Source organism: Poecilia latipinna, unplaced genomic scaffold (genome assembly GCF_001443285.1).
Source record: "Poecilia latipinna isolate Pla-1442-1.1 unplaced genomic scaffold, P_latipinna-1.0 Scaffold3295, whole genome shotgun sequence".
Lineage (NCBI taxonomy): Eukaryota > Metazoa > Chordata > Actinopteri > Cyprinodontiformes > Poeciliidae > Poecilia > Poecilia latipinna.
The window spans coordinates 13,828-31,196 of NW_015115911.1; the positions used below are offsets into that span (position 1 = coordinate 13,828).

Below are 17,369 nucleotides of genomic sequence, written 5' to 3' on the forward strand. Positions count from 1 at the left end.
ACCCCAGCGCAGACCATCACCTAGCAACCCCAGCAGAGCTCCGCCTGGCGGGCCACTGTACTTTGTTATGATTGGACCTTTGCCTCATATTTTAAAAATATAGGTATATATTTTTTTTATTTTTTAAAGATTTTTTTAAGCATTAGTGGCCTTTATTTAACAGTAATCAGTCAGGAAAGAGGCAGAGAGAGAAGGGAAGAAGTTGAACTCAACATAAAAAAAATTGTAATATGACAATCAATGCACACAGGAGATATAGCCATTACACTGTTTGCTGTGATTCAAAGTTTTAAGCAGGTGGAAGTATCCATCCATTATCATACACATTGCAGAGGGTGCTGGTGCCTATGTCCACTCTGGACAGGTCACCAGTCCATCACAGGGCAACACAGAGACAAATAGGGCAAACAGTCACACACACCTAAGGAGAATTTAGAGAGACCAATTAACCTGACAGTCGTGTTTTTAGACTGTGGGAGGAAACCGGAGAGAACCCACCATGCACAGGGAGAACATGCAAGCTCCATGCAGAAAGACCCCAGGCTGGGAATTGAACCCTGGACCTTCTTGCTACTAAGTGACAGTGCTACCAACTTCACCACCATGCAGCCCCATTTGGAAATATGCAGTTGAAATTTGGTTTTCATGCAACATTTATTGTGTACATTTACACAAGTTTGGAAATGTTTTGTTTTTGAAAATAAAATACAAAAGTCAAAGTAACAACTAATCTCAAATTCAATCTGGTTCCTATAATGTCAGATAAATTAAGAGTCCTAAATTTTTTTTTACAATTATACCTACTAGGAACTATCCAGTAAAGTGGCTGAGGGAAAGTTCATAATACAAATTTAGAACATTTTATATCTGCAATCAAATTTGTATAATGTTTCAACAATCAAGTATTAAAATATCTAAGAAGGGCTCTTCTTTAATATGTGATATCAAACCACATGACCTTTTAAGTGGTGCTGTGATTGAAACACTCACACTCATGCTTGATTAATCATGATTAATCACTATGCCTAACTTTTTAAGCTTGAAATATAAATATGCAGCCAGTTGTGGTTGTAGTTGTGGCCCTGAGAAAGTCCCTCCTTATGCTGCACTCCAACCAGTTCAAATGCAAACAATCATCTGATTTGTAGAAGAAAGCAGGCGATGTCGTCTCCCAGTACTCAGCCACTGCTCTGAATGTATGTGTCCTTCTCTCTTATTGTTCCACAGGTGCCATTTTAGTGGCCCTCCCTTTGGACTATGATACCTGCAAGGACTACTTTCTAACCGTGGAGGCTCGTGATGGTGGCACTCCTCCTTTGAGTGCCATTACTACATTGAACATCAACCTAACAGATGTAAATGACAATGCTCCAGTGTTCAGCCAGGCCCTTTACACTGCTGTGGTGCCAGAAGATTCCACAATTGGACATTTTGTAGTGCAGGTACATTTATGGTCATGTTAGGTAGTTCCTGCTACGAGTCTCCTGGTGTAGCTTCAAATGAAAGTATATTTTGTCATCAGTCTCAATTTTTTTATTGTTGTCTTATTGTTGTCTTAAGATCAAGTGAAAATTTCTTGCCTAAACCTCATGAAAACAATTATAGAACACATTAAAAAATATTCTCAGAATCACACTTTTAACACTGATTGAAAAGTAGAACAGAGGGTGTGATGTAAATGGTTGACAAAGTAACAGTGATTAACTCTTTTGGCAAATATAATGGATGGAAAGTTACGGTTTGGGCTTCAGATATTGATCAGTAACATGTCCTGGATGACACATGATCAATCGCGTCACTGCAACCAGTCAAAGTGTTGTGCAAACAATTATTGCAAAGAGTCAACTAGTCATGAAGTTGACGGACACAGAGTTCTCACACTTTCATACATTTTTCTGTTTAGGATTTTTATTTCTTCTACTACCCAGATCCAACTTTTTATTTCATTATATTTAAGTAAAAATATATTAGCAATTGGCTATTTTATAATTTTTTTTTCTTATTTACATTAGTGGCAGAAGGATAACCTTGCAATATGAGACACACTGTATTATTTAGTTGTGATGTGTTTGTATATTTTTTGCTGGCAGCTGGCAGCAGAAGATGCTGACAGCGGTCTGAATGGAGCCGTCCTCTACTCTATCTTCAGTGGAGACCAGGACAACGAGTTCTTCATTGACCCGACAAGTGGGGTCATAAAGGTCAACAAGCCGCTGGACCGTGAAACAGTAAGGACACAGTTCAGTCCAGGAGAGATCTCCTCATTTTAATTTACTTTGGCCCTTGTCAGTGTGACACACGTCAGCCTGTTACAGCGCATTATGTAGCAATAGACGCAAAATGTAATAAAATCATTGAATGAATTTTGTAATAGTTTCTGCCAGTGTTGGTCAAGATACTTGGAAATAGTAATTACTTCCTCAAAAAGGTAATACATATACTTTTTTTTATTTTCAAAACTAATTCGTTCAATAATTACTTAGTTACTTTTCTAAAAACAATGCACAACCTCAATACACTATAAAGCAATGTACCTGTCTGCCTAATTCTATATTTCCTGCATATTCCACTAAACATCTTAATCAAATCATCTCTTTTTAAAACTTCTGCTTCACTCTTTTACCTTCATGTACATCACATCACCAAAAAATGTAATGAATGCAACAATCTGTGATCTGAAGAATTTTGTTGAATATTTAAACTTATTTTCTGCACATTCCACTAAAATTTCAAGAAAATCAAGTTTCTTTTCAAACTGCATTTCTTCCTATGTCACTACATAACATGCAATAGTTTTCACATTTTCACTTCTTCATTCAAATATATGTAAAGTACAGCAATAAGATAAAATAATTTAGATTAGTCTCTTTTTACAAATTAGTAGCATTGGTATCTTTTAGCAGTTGAAGTACAGAAGGAGAGCTGTTAGAGTTTTACACAGGTGTTTGCTCAGCGGTGGTTTTTGTCTTAGAATTCGACCATGCAGAGGCATGACCTCTGACCTGAGACGAGTGAGGCCTGTGACTCATTGGGTGTGGTTGTGTGGTCTTCTGTGACCTCTTGGATGAGTTTTTGTTGCACCTTTGGAGTAATTTTAATTGACTGGCCACTCCCTGGAAAGTTCACCAGTGCTCCATGTTTTCACTGTTGGTTGCTGGAGTTCCACCACTTTAGAAATGGCTTTAGTTTCTTTCTCATTACTTCCTGAATTTGTTCCCAGTAATCCCCAACTGCAGCTGCGCTACAAAACACGTGAATGCTCAAATGTGGATCTTGGCTCCTAAAATGCAGGTAGTGATTTATAAACTCTTTCACATCACTGTGGGAACCAGAAATGATGCTTTCAGCTCTCCACTCATATCGCTTTCTGCCTTGGTGAAATTGTGGCTCCCCCCAAACCATTTTTTCCTTCGTTAATCATGAAATAAAACTGACCTTCTGGCTCATTTAAACAAACACTGACATTCATGAAGTGCTTTGCATCGACCATTTATGGTTGAAAGTGGCAGGACCTTAAACGGGACCTTGTGCGCAAACTGTGAGGTTCAACTGTGATGTATAAGGGAAAACTGTATGTACATGATTTTATAAATATTACATTTTTTGTCACATGCCATTTTTGCCTTTTGTGCGTACGTACAGTTTTATAATGGGGCTGTTAAATAGTTTTGTGTAAAATATCGTTTATCGTCTTCATTCTAGATTGCATCTCTATCGCTGTAGTGAAAGTCTTCCATGCTCTCTGTGCTTTTAGGTCCCCAGCTACTCACTGGCTGTCAGAGCGCTCGATACTGGAACCCCACCGATGTCATCCACCGCCGTGGTCAGCATAGAGATCTCTGACATCAACGACAATCCACCCAGCTTCTTCCCAGCAAACCTTACTGCTGTCATACAGGTAGACGTGATGGCAGGCTGTTACACTGCTAAAAACAGTTCTTGTACACACCAAAGATACATGATAAATTATTGATACATCTACATGTATGTAATGGTGTGAATGTAAAACCACAATGCAGAAAATATATGGAGCTAAATTAGTCTCAAAAAGCCTACAATAAGATCCACTAGTATATCACAAGATTTGTAAGTGTACAATATGCACAAATGTTTATAACACAAATGTTTATAATACAAATGTTTATAATACAAATGTTTATAACAAATGCGTACTTCAACATTCACATATCACCTTCCTAAAATAGTGGGCCAAGTCAATTTTTGACAAAAGTTTTTTGTTTGTGTGTTTGTTTGTTTGTTTGTTTGTTTGTTTTTTTAACCTAAATCATATTTTGGCAAAAAATAATAGGTGGTCTTTTTTGTTTGTCAAAATCACTTTTGTGAAAAAATGACTTGGGCCATAAATCATTTTTTGGAAGGTGACGTCATGTGTAAGCAGTTTCTCAAATGTACACATTTCAAACTGCCCAAGTAATACATTATGCAAACAAATAGACGGACGGATTGGTCAACCCAGGCGCACGGATCAGCTGGCCTGGACTTTTGACTTTGAGACTTTCTTATCACATTGGATTCACAAATGAGATGATTTATTCAAGGCTGAAGAACAGCTGGGATAACTGAGTATTGGAATTGTAATGCTGCGTTCAAGACTGAATAAAAGCTCAGATAAAAGAGTCTTACCAACTTTATTGGAAATACAGAATTTTTGAGTTGGCTCAGTAGCCCTAAACCACTATATTAAAGATATACATGAAACACTACAGTTACTGAATTCTCATTGTTATGTTCTGTGTTTTCTGTGTAGTCATTTTTGAGGTTTTCTGTGTTTAGTCCTGTTCCTGTCCTGTCTTCCCTGTTGATTACTTCCCAGGTGTGTCTAGTTACCTGATTACCCTCCCTGTGTATTTAAGCCCACCTGTTGTCTTTGTCTCTTGTCGGATCCTCGTCTTCTGTCGTCGTATGTCATTTGTCTGCTTGCCACCACAGTCGAACTGTAAAGTCCTGTGTTGGTTCATCTCTCGTTTTCAGTCCTCTGTCTTTCAGTTGCTATCGGTAATTGGACTGTGTTTGAGCTCTCTTTATTAAATCATCATCATCTTCTTCACTACCTGGGTTGTCAGCGTTCATTCTCACCACCACCAACCACACCCCATGACAAACATATCCTTCATTATTCCTTCTCTGTTTCTGTGAAAATTCACGTACTTTCTGGAGACCAAGGCACCTTATGGGGGCCCAAACCTGGTCAAAAGGCAGGTTTGGGCCGACGTATACTGGTGATGGTTACGGTTCCAGTGTTTGGGTTAGGCATTAATGAATAGAAGTCAATACAAAGTCTTAACGTGGGTAAAGATATGAACTTCTGTATGTGTGTTAGCTTTATTCAGTATTGCCTTAGTTAAATCAGTTTTAAATGTCTTTTTTTCTCTCTCCTGGGACCACATTTCCAATCTTTATGATCTTAACCTCTGCTCCAGGAAAACAAGCCCATTGGCACCAGAATCCTGCAGCTGTCTGTCATCGATCAGGACGCCCCTCATAACGGCCCGCCGTTTTCCTTCAGCATCCTGTCTGGAAACGATGGCAGGGAATTTGAGCTGGAGACAGATGGCACACTGGTGGCAAATCAAGTCCTCAGACGGGACATCGCCAAGGATTATGTTCTTCAGATCCAGGTAGAGGCACAGTACTCTTTCTGGGTCACATCAGGAAGGGAACAAAGATTAATGTTGTCAAAGAGAGCAACAAAAAAAGGCAAAATTACAATAATATTTTCAGTGGAAGGAAAACATTAAAACGATACCAAGACTACTTTTGCGGCAGCACAGTAAAAGGTTTATAGATTTACTGATTTATAAGAACTATGATGGAGATGCAATGTGAAGGGCAGAATAATGAAATAGAATGTTCACACTGCTCCAAAAGCACAAATTTAGGTCAAAAGTCATATTTAACATTTAAATCTTGGTTCATGTAATGACAATATATGATGTCAGAACATCAGCAGTCATCATTTTGCAATGTAGGTAGGCCACCAGGCCCAAGCATGTCATGCTGAAAGGAGGAAGCGTTTTATTTTGTCACTTATTATCACCTGGTACTATATAATGAAGGAGAGACAAATGTTGTTTTTCTTCTGAAAATCAACTCTAGCAATATTTAAAACATTTTATATCTATAAAGACTCCTTTATTGTCACGTTCTATATATCTAGAATTAATTCTTTTTTGCTGTCTTGCATTCCTCCCTCTCCTACAGGTGTCAGACTCTGGGAAGCCGACTTTGTCCTCCTCCTCCAATCTCACTGTTCGAGTGATTGAAGAGAGCCTTCATCGGCCAGTGGCCTTCCCACTGGAGATTCATATCATCACTATGGAGGACGAGTTTCCTGGTGGTGTAATCGGGCAACTCCATGCCACCGATGCCGACCCTTACGATGCCCTGACCTTTGGACACGCCGCCCCCTCCCAGCGCAGCCTATTCAAGATCAGCCCCCATGACGGGAAGATCATTGCTCTCAGTGGGTTGGATGCCGGCGAATACTTTCTCAATGCCAGTGTTAGCGATGGCCGCTTTAATGTGCCAGTTCCTGTGCGTGTCCACGTGGAGCAAGCAATGCTGGAGATGCTGCGCGACGCCGTGACTGTGCGCTTCGAAAGCGTAGCGCCACAAGATTTTGTAGCGTCGTACCTGAAGAGTGTGTTGAAGGTGATGCAGCAGGCGGCCACGTCCCAACAGCACGACACACTGCACCTGCTCAGCCTGCAGCCCGTTGGAGGCACACAGCAGCTAGACCTGCTTGTGTCAGTGGCAACAGCAGGAGGGGGCTACTACAAGGCAGCCTACCTCACCCAGAAACTCAGCACGTCTCGCCGAAAACTGGAGGACGTGCTCAGAGTGTCAGCCATCCTGGATAAGAACTGCTCTGGGTTGGAGTGCCGCGGAGCGCAGTGTGAACAGAGCATCACTCTGGATTCACACAACTTGGCTACGTATAGCACACCTCGAGTCAGCTTCGTTTCACCTCGCTTCCACCGGACCTCACGCTGTACATGCCATGGTGAGACATCAGACTTCCTCATTTTACTATGTACACATAATGTTAGCAAGTGATTTTTTTGTGCATTAAGTGAATTTTTTAAGCCATTACTTACATTATTAATGAAATTTCACTCAGTTTTGTCCTAAAGTATTCTGAAATATTCTGAAATAGAAATATTCTGAAGAAATAATTAGCAATAACTGCAATATTTTCAAAACTTTTTAGTTGGTATGCGTTACTCTTTTTAATGCTTATGTGAGTTATCTCTTGCTGTCAGTCTAGAGATGTAACAAAGGCATCTTTCTCTGTTTTTGTGTGCAGATGCCAGTTGTGCTGTTCTGTTAGAGCAGTGTGAGGAACAGCTGTGTCCTCCAGACATGCAGTGTGTTTCAGTAGAGGCCATTAGAGGGCGCTATGCATGCCAGTGTCCACGAGGCAAACTGGGAGAGTGTGCAGGTATGATGTTATGATGTCAGGGGATTACTTTTCAACAAAATACAGTCATTTGAATCCACAGAATGACGGTCAGCATTGTGTTGCTTGCAGGTCATTCGTCTCTGAGCTTCTCAGGCAACAGCTACATCAAATACAGATTGTCCAACCAGCTGCAGACGGAGCTGAAGCTCATCCTGAGGATCAGGACGCTGCAGAGCCGAGGAATCATCATGTATATGCACAATGAGCGGTGCATTATTCTCAAGGTATCCACACACACACTCACATACACACACACACACTCATTGAAGTTAATAAAAGTATTTTTGATTTAAACAAACACAAAGTCCCATCTCATATTTTGCCAAAAACATTGTAGACTTCAGAAAGAATATTCTATGGACAGGAAAAATATCTCTTTAGAAGCTGATAGAAACAGAAATACAGCATCACAGCTACAGTCAAACATGATGGTGGCAAAAACTGTCATGGAAAAACACATTTGCCTGTGTGCTCCAATAGGTAGCTGCTGTAAGAGGAGTGCAAAGACTCTTCTCTTGACAGTGGAGTCGAAACTTCCAGCAGCAGCTGCAGCAGCTCACTGTTTGGTTTCTCAGCCGTCAACATTCAAATGATCCTCTGCAGGGAGAGGAGGGACTAAGTGACGAACAGACAGCCAGAAAGAAGGATGGACATATACATTTACTGACTGCACTGTGCAGTATTTAGTTGTGATTGTCTGTGTGTGTGTGTGTGTGTGTGTGTGTGTGTGTGTGTGTGTGTGTGCGTATGCGTGTGCGTGTGTGTGTGTGTGTGTGTTTTCACAGTTAGAGGAAGGGAAGCTGTGGTTCCAGTTGTCCTGTGAGCCTCTCCCAAGCCGAGGTGCTGAGGGTCCTGACATGTTGGGACCTGCTGGACGTCGCATAAATGACGGCAACTGGCACACTGTGGCACTGGAACTGAATCGCAATTTCAGTAGCCTGGCACTAGACGACAGCTACATTGAGCAACGGCATCCCCCTTCATTAATACAACCATTACCTCCAGATCGGACATTCTACTTTGGAGCTCTGGTCAGTACCTCTGTTAGAGTTTTACAATGGAATGTTCCAGGCTCCCTTCCTTGTTTTATACTTATTTTTGGTACATTCTGTTACTATTATTCATCACTTGTTATTCACTGAAAATGGCATGTGATACAGTTGGGAGAAAAATGAATTATTTTTGAATCTAGACAAAAAAAATTGTCTCAATAACATATGTTTAATTTGGATTGTTTTGATGTTCATTTATGACCTAATTTTAACGTGCAAAGAGAAAATCACTTGGACAAGATCCAAGAAATTGAAAGAGCGTCTTTTGAAATATGAGAAAAGAGGGATTATAATGCACTTCTTAAGCTGGAGGTGGAACCAAAACACCTCAGTATGCTATCAAGCTGGGAATACTAAAGATTTCTTGTAACTCAGGACAGTAAATATTAAACAGAAGGATCAGTGACCATTGTTGAGAATGAAGGGTTAACATCCTACCTTCAAGATGCTTCCTTGAGAGCTCCCTCTGCTACACCACAAGCAGCCTTGTTTTTCTATTAGGGTGCTTGCAACACCATTTAACCTTTAAAGAAGTGACAGTTCACACATTGGTCACATGATGGTGGAGGCAGCGATACATGTGACCTCAAACACACCGTTACACTACAACGACTTGTTTTTGGGGGCTCGTCCGGAAAGCCTCCAATTTGAAAGAAAGTTTTTGGTTGAGAGAGAGGTGGAATGTCTTCATAAAACAAGGGAAATATCTGGTAACACTTTGTCATTTGGTAAATAATGTCTCTTTTAATGCAAAGTTGTTTTAAAAGTTGCACTAAAAGTCTATTAAGATTGTCAACTTTGCATTATTTGGTAAATAATGACACTTTAATGTAAAGATGGAACTTTTAATTGACTTTTAATGTAACTTTTAAACCAACTTTGCATTAAAAGTGTCATTATTTACCGAATGACGATTCATGACAACAGTCACAAACATTCTCAAAGACTCTTTCATATTCCTTTTAGGTGTTATATCATATTTAAGACACTATCACGTCAGTCTTATGCATACCTCTTCAAATAAAGTGTTACCAAATGTCCTGCCTTTCACTGAGGATGGTCCTGTAACACCTACATGTGTACAGATGGTCCTATGTTAGATTTTTCATGTATGTGTTCATAGGATTTAAAACACTTACAAGAACCTTAGACCGAACTCAGATAGATACAAAAAAATTATGTCATTTGATTTAGTATTCTTCACAGCTGCATAGCTCAGTCAGTGGTCTAAAACTGCAGTCCCTTAGGGTCAGAGTTCAGCAACACTACAGTGCTCTGAAAATGAGTTAATATTGGAGCAAGGTGTGCTGAAGCAGAGAGAAGAACGATTTTTAAAACACATCACATTTCTGTAAATAGCATGAAAATCATATATTACTACTTTAACATATTTAACAGTATTTGTGGAACTTTCTAAGTTACTTGTAGACTGAATAAAGTAAGGTCTTAGTCTGTCTGACAGTCATGTTAAACAGATCCCGTTGGCTGCATTAATTAATGCAACATTATTCAATACCAACAGTAAAGAAAGTTACTGTCTCAGTAGATTAGTATAATGTCATTCTACAGAAGTTATGCTTATGTTAACAAATTGCACCATGTTTCTTCTTTTTTCAACGTAGATAGAAATTTGTATCATAAATGCAGATTTCCGTTTCTTTCAGTTTATTTTTTAAATTCTAACCTCTAATTTTCAGGTGCAGCCCCCAAACTCGCGTAACCTTGTGGTCTCCCAAAAAGACCCCAGAGTGTTCGAGGGATTCCAAGGATGTCTTGACTCAGTCATGCTGAATAATAAAGAGCTGCCTCTGCAGAACAAACGCTCCCAGTATGCAGAGGTAGTGGAACTAACGGAGCTGAAGCTCGGCTGCATTCTCTACCCTGATGCCTGCCATCATCAACCCTGTCGCAATGGCGCTACCTGTACCAGTCTGCCCTCTGGTGGTGAGTAAAAGTAAATACAAGAAACAGCAGAGCTAACTGAGCGCTGTGTGCAGTGATTACTCAACAATCAAATCAGAAGCACAATAAAATCTAGAGGCGGTAGAGTAACCAAAAATGATACTCAAGTAAAAATAGCATGACTTCAACATATTTTTACTCAAGTAAGGGTAAATGAGTATTTGGTAAAAAGTCTACTCAAGTACTGAGTAACTGATCAAAATATCAATCATTTAATATTTAAAAACTACGTCATCAAAAGGACCAAAATATAAAGTTTAGTGGAATTTTTGGTATTTTAAGGACAAAAAAAACAACAACAACTGGGAAAAGAAGATTTTTCCAAATCAGTTTCTTTCAATAAAAATCTCATAAAATTGTAAGGTGTGTGTCTGGTGAATGTTTGTTTAAAACATGTTTGTTTTTTATTCAGTGGGTAGAGAATCCAGATATTTTACACAAGTAAGAGCAAAGATACTTCATAATAAAGTTACTCAAGTAAAAGTAAAAAGTACAGCATAGTAAAAATACTCCTCAGAGTACATTTTTCAAAAAAGTTACTCAAGTGAATGTAATTGAGTAAATGTAACAAGTTACTACCCAACTCTGATAAAAAAAAACAAACGAGTTGCTGAATATGGTGACTTAAAATGATCAACTTCCTACCTAAAAAGAAAACGTATACTTTATATTTTAGAGTATTTTGCATACTCTTTGACAAAAGGCAAAGAGTGAGGTCTGTGATCATAATAGACTATTTAGCTTGTTGGTCTTTATCACTGTTTCATATTTACCTACCCTTTGCTTTAGAAATACTGTATATGGTGCAGCATTAGAATAAATTCACAAGATCAGGTCAAACGTTATAGTAAATTACATTCTAACTCTGCAACAGACGGCCTTCAGCTTTATTGTGGGAAAGAAAGACATAAATAATATGTTTGAGTTTATTTGAGCTGCACTTGTTTGTATAACATGTACTATATGAATAAGTGCTTCCTTATTTTTGTCAGATGACTAATATATTAACCTTCTTAACTTTCAGAACTCATGTAAAAAGACCCTGTTAAAAAGATGATTCCTCCCAGGGTTCAACATTAACGGGTTATTAGGCCTCCTTTTATCACTGAGCTTAACAAAAGCCAGTCAAGATCTGAAGAAGAGGTTATGTCTGAGCTATCTATGCATGGAAGCACTTTAATGAGTCAGGATGAGACCTGCTTCAGTGTTTCCATTTTTACAGAGTAACAGTAAAGAGAAGTTATTGTGGGTTTTAAATTGAAATAATAACAAATGTCGACTCAAGGCACTTTACCAAAAAAAAAAATTGCTATTCAGTCACATGCATTCGAGTTGATCCTAGTTATCAAACAGTGCATTAAGTTTATATAATTAATTATTTTAAAACATTTTCTATCCAGCAGATAGAACTGAGTCACTGACTGGCAGCATTGACTCCTCCTGGACCAGCAAGTAGCAACAGTCAATGGTTGCTTGTATTCAGCAATCCCTCATACTGAGTGTGCATTCACTTTTTAAAATCTTTCTAATCATGTAAAGTGATGTTCTAACAAAGGAAGTAGAGTATTCCCATCATGAAGATGCATGTACATTTATGAAGAAGGATGCTTGAACTGTTTCTTGATGAGACGATAGATAATGTATTCCCATTACTGAGATCAGCCATTGTCAGGACCTACAATAATAGTAATCTTCTAATGTGAGATGGAGGGACAGACAAGGCGGACAATGAAAATGTTATACAGGACACTGGATGTTGTTGCAAGACAGAATATACTGTGTCTTATCAAAATAATGTCACATAGTCCAAGCATTGTCCTAATGGAAGATTTTATCACCCACTAGTCCATCTACTCCTCTGTCAACTTCCCCTGATGAACAAGGATCGACCAGCTGGGTGACTCATCCTGAATTGATCACTGATTTCCAAATCCTGGATACCAGGCATCATTCACAATCCAGTGTGCAGCTTTCACACTGAAAGTTAGCGTAGGGACAAATTTTGAACATTGTGGCACTCAAACATTTAGATGTGTAAAACTGTGTGCACGCATGTGACTGTGCTGCTTCCTTCATACATTTCAGTTTGTATGGAAAATAATAAAGAGCTGTATGTGGTAGCTTCTCTTTCATGAGTGTGATCTGTTAATTTAGCTGAGCACTTGCTCCTTCCTGTTCGGCCCTCCGGCTCCCTCTTCTCCAGACTTCTAGAAGTAGAAACATGCGAGCGAGAGGCAATCCAGCATCTGCTGGGAAGGTTGAAGACAAATCGGTAGAAACAGAAGAATCAATGACTGATGTGAACGATAGGACATCTAAGGAGGGTGGGGTCTGCTTGGCTGGGGGCAGAGAGGATGATGATGATGATGATGATGAGCTTGTTCCTGAACTGAACTTGTTGCAGAATGTGTTCAGCTCCTTTGCTCTGTCCAAACTTCCATCTATCTGACCCTCCCTTTGTTTGAAGCCTGTGGTCTTCTTCATCCCTGACCACACAGCTCAAGGAGTAACTACTTGTAGTTTACTCTCATTTCACACATCTAAATTACTCCTTGTAGTTTACTCTCCAGCTTCTTCCTACACCTCCTTGCTGTCACTAATCTTGACTTTGAGCTGCTTCTGTATACTCCTCTTTAATAACTCCTTGTCTTGCTCCCTAAATATTCTTTTTTTTCTTGTTTAACAGTTCCTTTAGCTCACTGGTGATCCAGGGCAGTGTGTCACTGTTCTGGTGGTGTTGTCCACACAGACGGTTATGTAGTCAGTTACACACTCAGTTATTACACTGACGTCCTCTCCTTGTCACTGACGAATAAATAATATATAATATATAATGTAAATAAATATGGATGTTTACTTTTATAATTTGTACTCATAGAAATTATTTTAATGGTGTTCTATGGTAAAAATGAATGTTCTGCATTCATTTTTAATGTTAGTATTATCTACTGTATGTTAAATTACAGTTTATACAATTTTACAATTTTTGAACTAGCCATTTTTTCTGGATTTTTCTTCTTTTGTGAATGCCTGTGTAATCTGAGTTATAGCATGAATCTAAGTGAGTTACACACTTCTGGTGTACTTAATATAATGCATCATATGCATCATCACTCTTTATTCTTCTCCCCAATGTGTCTTCCAGGGTTTACATGTAGTTGTAATTCCCAGTACACTGGAGGTAACTGTGAGATGGAGATAACGGTGTGTGTTCCCAACCCCTGTCAGAACAGCGGTGTGTGTAAACCCATCGGTAACGCGTTCCTCTGCAGCTGCAGGAGAGGCTTCAAGGGCCTCATGTGAGTTCCAACCCAAATTATGACATGAAGAGCATTTATACTGCACTATTCTATGAATCATCACAACAAACACTTTGTAATCCTTAGTTTTTCTTCAGATCAGGAAGTTTTGCTTCATGCAGTCAGAAAAGTTCTATTTAAGTGATTTCCTGATTCTGAAAATGATCAAATAGTTATCAAATATCAGCTAATTCCTGATTTATTACTTTTTCACATTGGAGCAGGATGACTTCGATATCTTCTTTCACACAAAATCAACATATCAAAACTACTTTTTGTATCAATCGATCGATCGATCTTTAATGCTCATTCAGTTCATTCGGTTTGCTCTAACAGATGATTAGTAAAGTGATGTTTATTTCACTCATCTTGCAGGTGTGAGGAAGACGTGAATGAATGTGACCGAAACAACCCTGAGGGTGAATGTGAGAACGGAGGCACCTGCATCAACACTCCCGGCTCTTTCTACTGTAACTGTACGCCTGGCTTTGTGGGCCAGCGCTGCACTCTGCGACCCGTTGTTGTCCCTGACATGCAGGCCGGTCATGCTGTGGTTGGCAAGGAGGAGCTGATCGGCATTACCGGAGTGCTTTTCGTCATTATCGTCCTCATCGTCCTCTTCATTGCTTTCCGCAAGAAGGTTTTTAATAAGAACTATTCAAGGAACAATCTGTCTCTGGTCCAGGACCCAGCCACTGCAGCACTTCTCAACAAGGCCAACTGTGTTCCATTAAAGACTTTACACTGTGGTCCCGGAGACCACCAGAACCTGTATTCAGAGTCAGGAATACAACCCACCTTGATGGGAGGGGTTGGCATAATTGGACCGCCACAGGTGCCGGTGAGACCCATGGCATACACACCTTGTTTCCAAGGAGACCCACTCTCGAAGCTGGAGAAGCTGTCAGAGAAACACACCCTGGATCACACAGAGATGAGCACCTTTCACCCAGAATCACCAAGAATCCTCCCTGGAACCATAAGGAGAGGGGTGGTGGTGTGCAGCGTGGCTCCCAACCTGCCCCCCGTCTCACCTTGCCGCTCGGAATGTGACTCCATACGCAAAAGCCCGCTGGCCAGCGATGATGGTGAGTTTAGGTTACAGTGGAGCTTAAGAAGTAAAGTACTGTGTTTAGCTGAGTGAAAATAATTCCTAAAATAATAGCGGAAGTCATTTTTTGCCCTCCCTCTGTCTTTCCCAAAGATGTTTTAGACAAAACGGGGAGGATTTCCATACATCACTGTGTGTCAGGTCATCACCACGTCCTCAGATATAGTGATGTATTACTAAGTTCAGTCTCAGGCTGAGAGATTTTCTGATGTCAAAAAGTTTTAGACTCCTTCCTTGACACAACATTTTGGTACGATGTAGCGGTAGCACTGGAGAAGTAACAGTGTGAGCATCATTTTAAACATTTATACTGGAAAAAATATAATTTCTCCTGCAAGAACTTTGTAAAGTGCTGAATGTTTTATGTTTTACCTAACTAGATTTGAACCTGTCTTATTCAGTTTGTATATAAGGCTGACACCTTATATTTGTTATTACCACCTTCCCACAACGTGCAATTTCTTTATTGGAGTTTTAAGGTTAATGGAATTCACATTTTGATCTATCCCTGCAGATAAAGTGGTCAACATAGCAGACGGCAACACGTGTTTCTCAGGCAGCAACTCAGAGGCCCAGTCCCTGAGTTCATTCCAGTCTGACTCCTGTGAGGATAACGGTAAGACTCATCCTTCACTTCCACAAAGTTGTGTTTTTCATAACAGTCATGTGTGGCTTGTTTTTTTTTGTTGTTGTTTTTTCCAAAGCTTCATTTGCTTGTTCTTTATTTGGCTAAAGCAATTCGACCCTGTATTTGAGAGTTGCCCACATCAGAGCCAACTTTTGCATCAGCTTTCATTGAGGTTAGCTTCCAGCTTCTACCGTTTACCGAGAAGTCAAAGATATGACTTCCTGTCTGAGTTTGGACAGGATTTCAGTGAGTTGGTAACTTCTACAGGACACAATTTTAAAAGAATAAGTTTGAGCAATTCTAATGTATCTCCAAAAGGAGAAAAAAAAAAAAAAAAAAAATATAAAAATATATATATATATATATATATATATATATATATTTATTTATTTATTTATTTATTTATAAAATAAAAGAGTTGCAGCTGTGAATTTAAAATGATGCTGTATTAATTTGTTCTTGCTGTTGATGTCTGGACATTATTTAAACACACATAGTGGTTCTGAAGTTTTATCTAGGACTTCTGGATTCTGCAGGTAGTTTGGATCTGTGGTGCTGAGTTTTATTGGATTCCTCATTAATTCACTGAATTTAACAGTATTCCAAGTTTTCACATATATTTTCTGAGTAGAAGTGCTGTTTCAGTTAGTTTTCTAATTGAAAAATAAAAAAAAATCTCAAAATGAAATAATACAGAGCTTGCATCCACTGCAACATGTTTATAGTCTCTGGCTAGATAAGCTTAACATTCAAAATGTTTCCAACAGTTATTGTCATTTACAGCAAATAAATATACTTCTCAGTGTCAGCCCCTACAGACATGCAATAATCATTTAGTACAAACATGGCAGCCTGGTGGAGGTTTAGGAGACAAAGTTTCCATTAGCTGAGGATGAAGAGGTTTTAATGTCCTCCTGTTAGAATTGACATGACAGAAAAATAAACTCCATTGTTCCTCCTGGTAAAGTTTAGACATTAAACTTTACCAATCAAATGGTTTTGTCTGGAAACAAAACCGCTTGATCAGATTTAGAAAAGTGGCAGTCACACCTTCATAGCCTTCATGACAGGCAGGTTCAGCTTGTGTGCTGCTATTATGGCTCATCTCCATTAAATGTGATTTGCTTTCAGTATTTTATATCATTCAGCTGCGTGTCTCAGGACACTGTGCTACAATCTGCTGTTGCATCATGACTTTCACTTCCACACCCAGGTGGCATCATATGTACTCACCTGTATAAAGAAAGGAAAATCTGGCAATTCTGAAACATCTGGCCTTTTTCAGTTTGTGAAATGATTTAAACCTAACCTGGCTGGTCAAACACAGGCATCACAGAATGTCACATTTAAAAGATGAAGCCAAAGAAGAAAAATCTTTGGCTTCAAAGAATTGTGAAGCCATGTAAAGTCTGAGGAATCCTGGCGTTACTTTATGTTTACTCTGACTGTATCCTTTCATGCCCATGTTATTATCATTCCACATCTGTTTATTTCTCTATGTAGTTCAGTCTTTTGGATTAATTATTTGGAAAAACGTTATTTCCCCCCTTATTTAGTTCATTCCTCTATTAGGCCAATTGCCTCTTACTTCATATGGGTGATTCTGAACCCTGATCAAACCCAAATAACTTGAAGCAACATCCTGTTGGTGATTTGTCCCATTCTGTACAGTTGACTGCAGGTAGAATACACCTTAAAACACACTGTACACCATCTGCTGCACCTGCTTGCACCAGGTATCTGTGTTGATGATGTAAAATTGTACATTTCCTCTAAAAGAAGATAGAAGGAAACATAACTGCTCACAGTGAGGATCGGCTCTCGTCAACAATAT

The 17,369-nt window shown here is 39.2% G+C and overlaps 1 protein-coding gene across 1 annotated transcript in view; it reads left to right on the top strand.

The window, feature by feature from the left end:
- Positions 1 to 17,369, top strand: part of LOC106940605 (protocadherin Fat 3-like) — a 35,026-nt gene that overhangs the window by 8,028 nt on the left and 9,629 nt on the right. The window contains exons 2-13 of the mRNA XM_015023383.1: positions 1,149 to 1,442; positions 2,091 to 2,228; positions 3,755 to 3,898; positions 5,442 to 5,639; positions 6,223 to 7,024; positions 7,328 to 7,462; positions 7,553 to 7,707; positions 8,269 to 8,514; positions 10,233 to 10,479; positions 13,643 to 13,796; positions 14,172 to 14,884; positions 15,422 to 15,523. Of these exons, the coding sequence (XP_014878869.1) occupies positions 1,149 to 1,442; positions 2,091 to 2,228; positions 3,755 to 3,898; positions 5,442 to 5,639; positions 6,223 to 7,024; positions 7,328 to 7,462; positions 7,553 to 7,707; positions 8,269 to 8,514; positions 10,233 to 10,479; positions 13,643 to 13,796; positions 14,172 to 14,884; positions 15,422 to 15,523 (3,328 nt within the window). The remainder of the gene's footprint in view (positions 1 to 1,148; positions 1,443 to 2,090; positions 2,229 to 3,754; positions 3,899 to 5,441; positions 5,640 to 6,222; positions 7,025 to 7,327; positions 7,463 to 7,552; positions 7,708 to 8,268; positions 8,515 to 10,232; positions 10,480 to 13,642; positions 13,797 to 14,171; positions 14,885 to 15,421; positions 15,524 to 17,369) is intronic.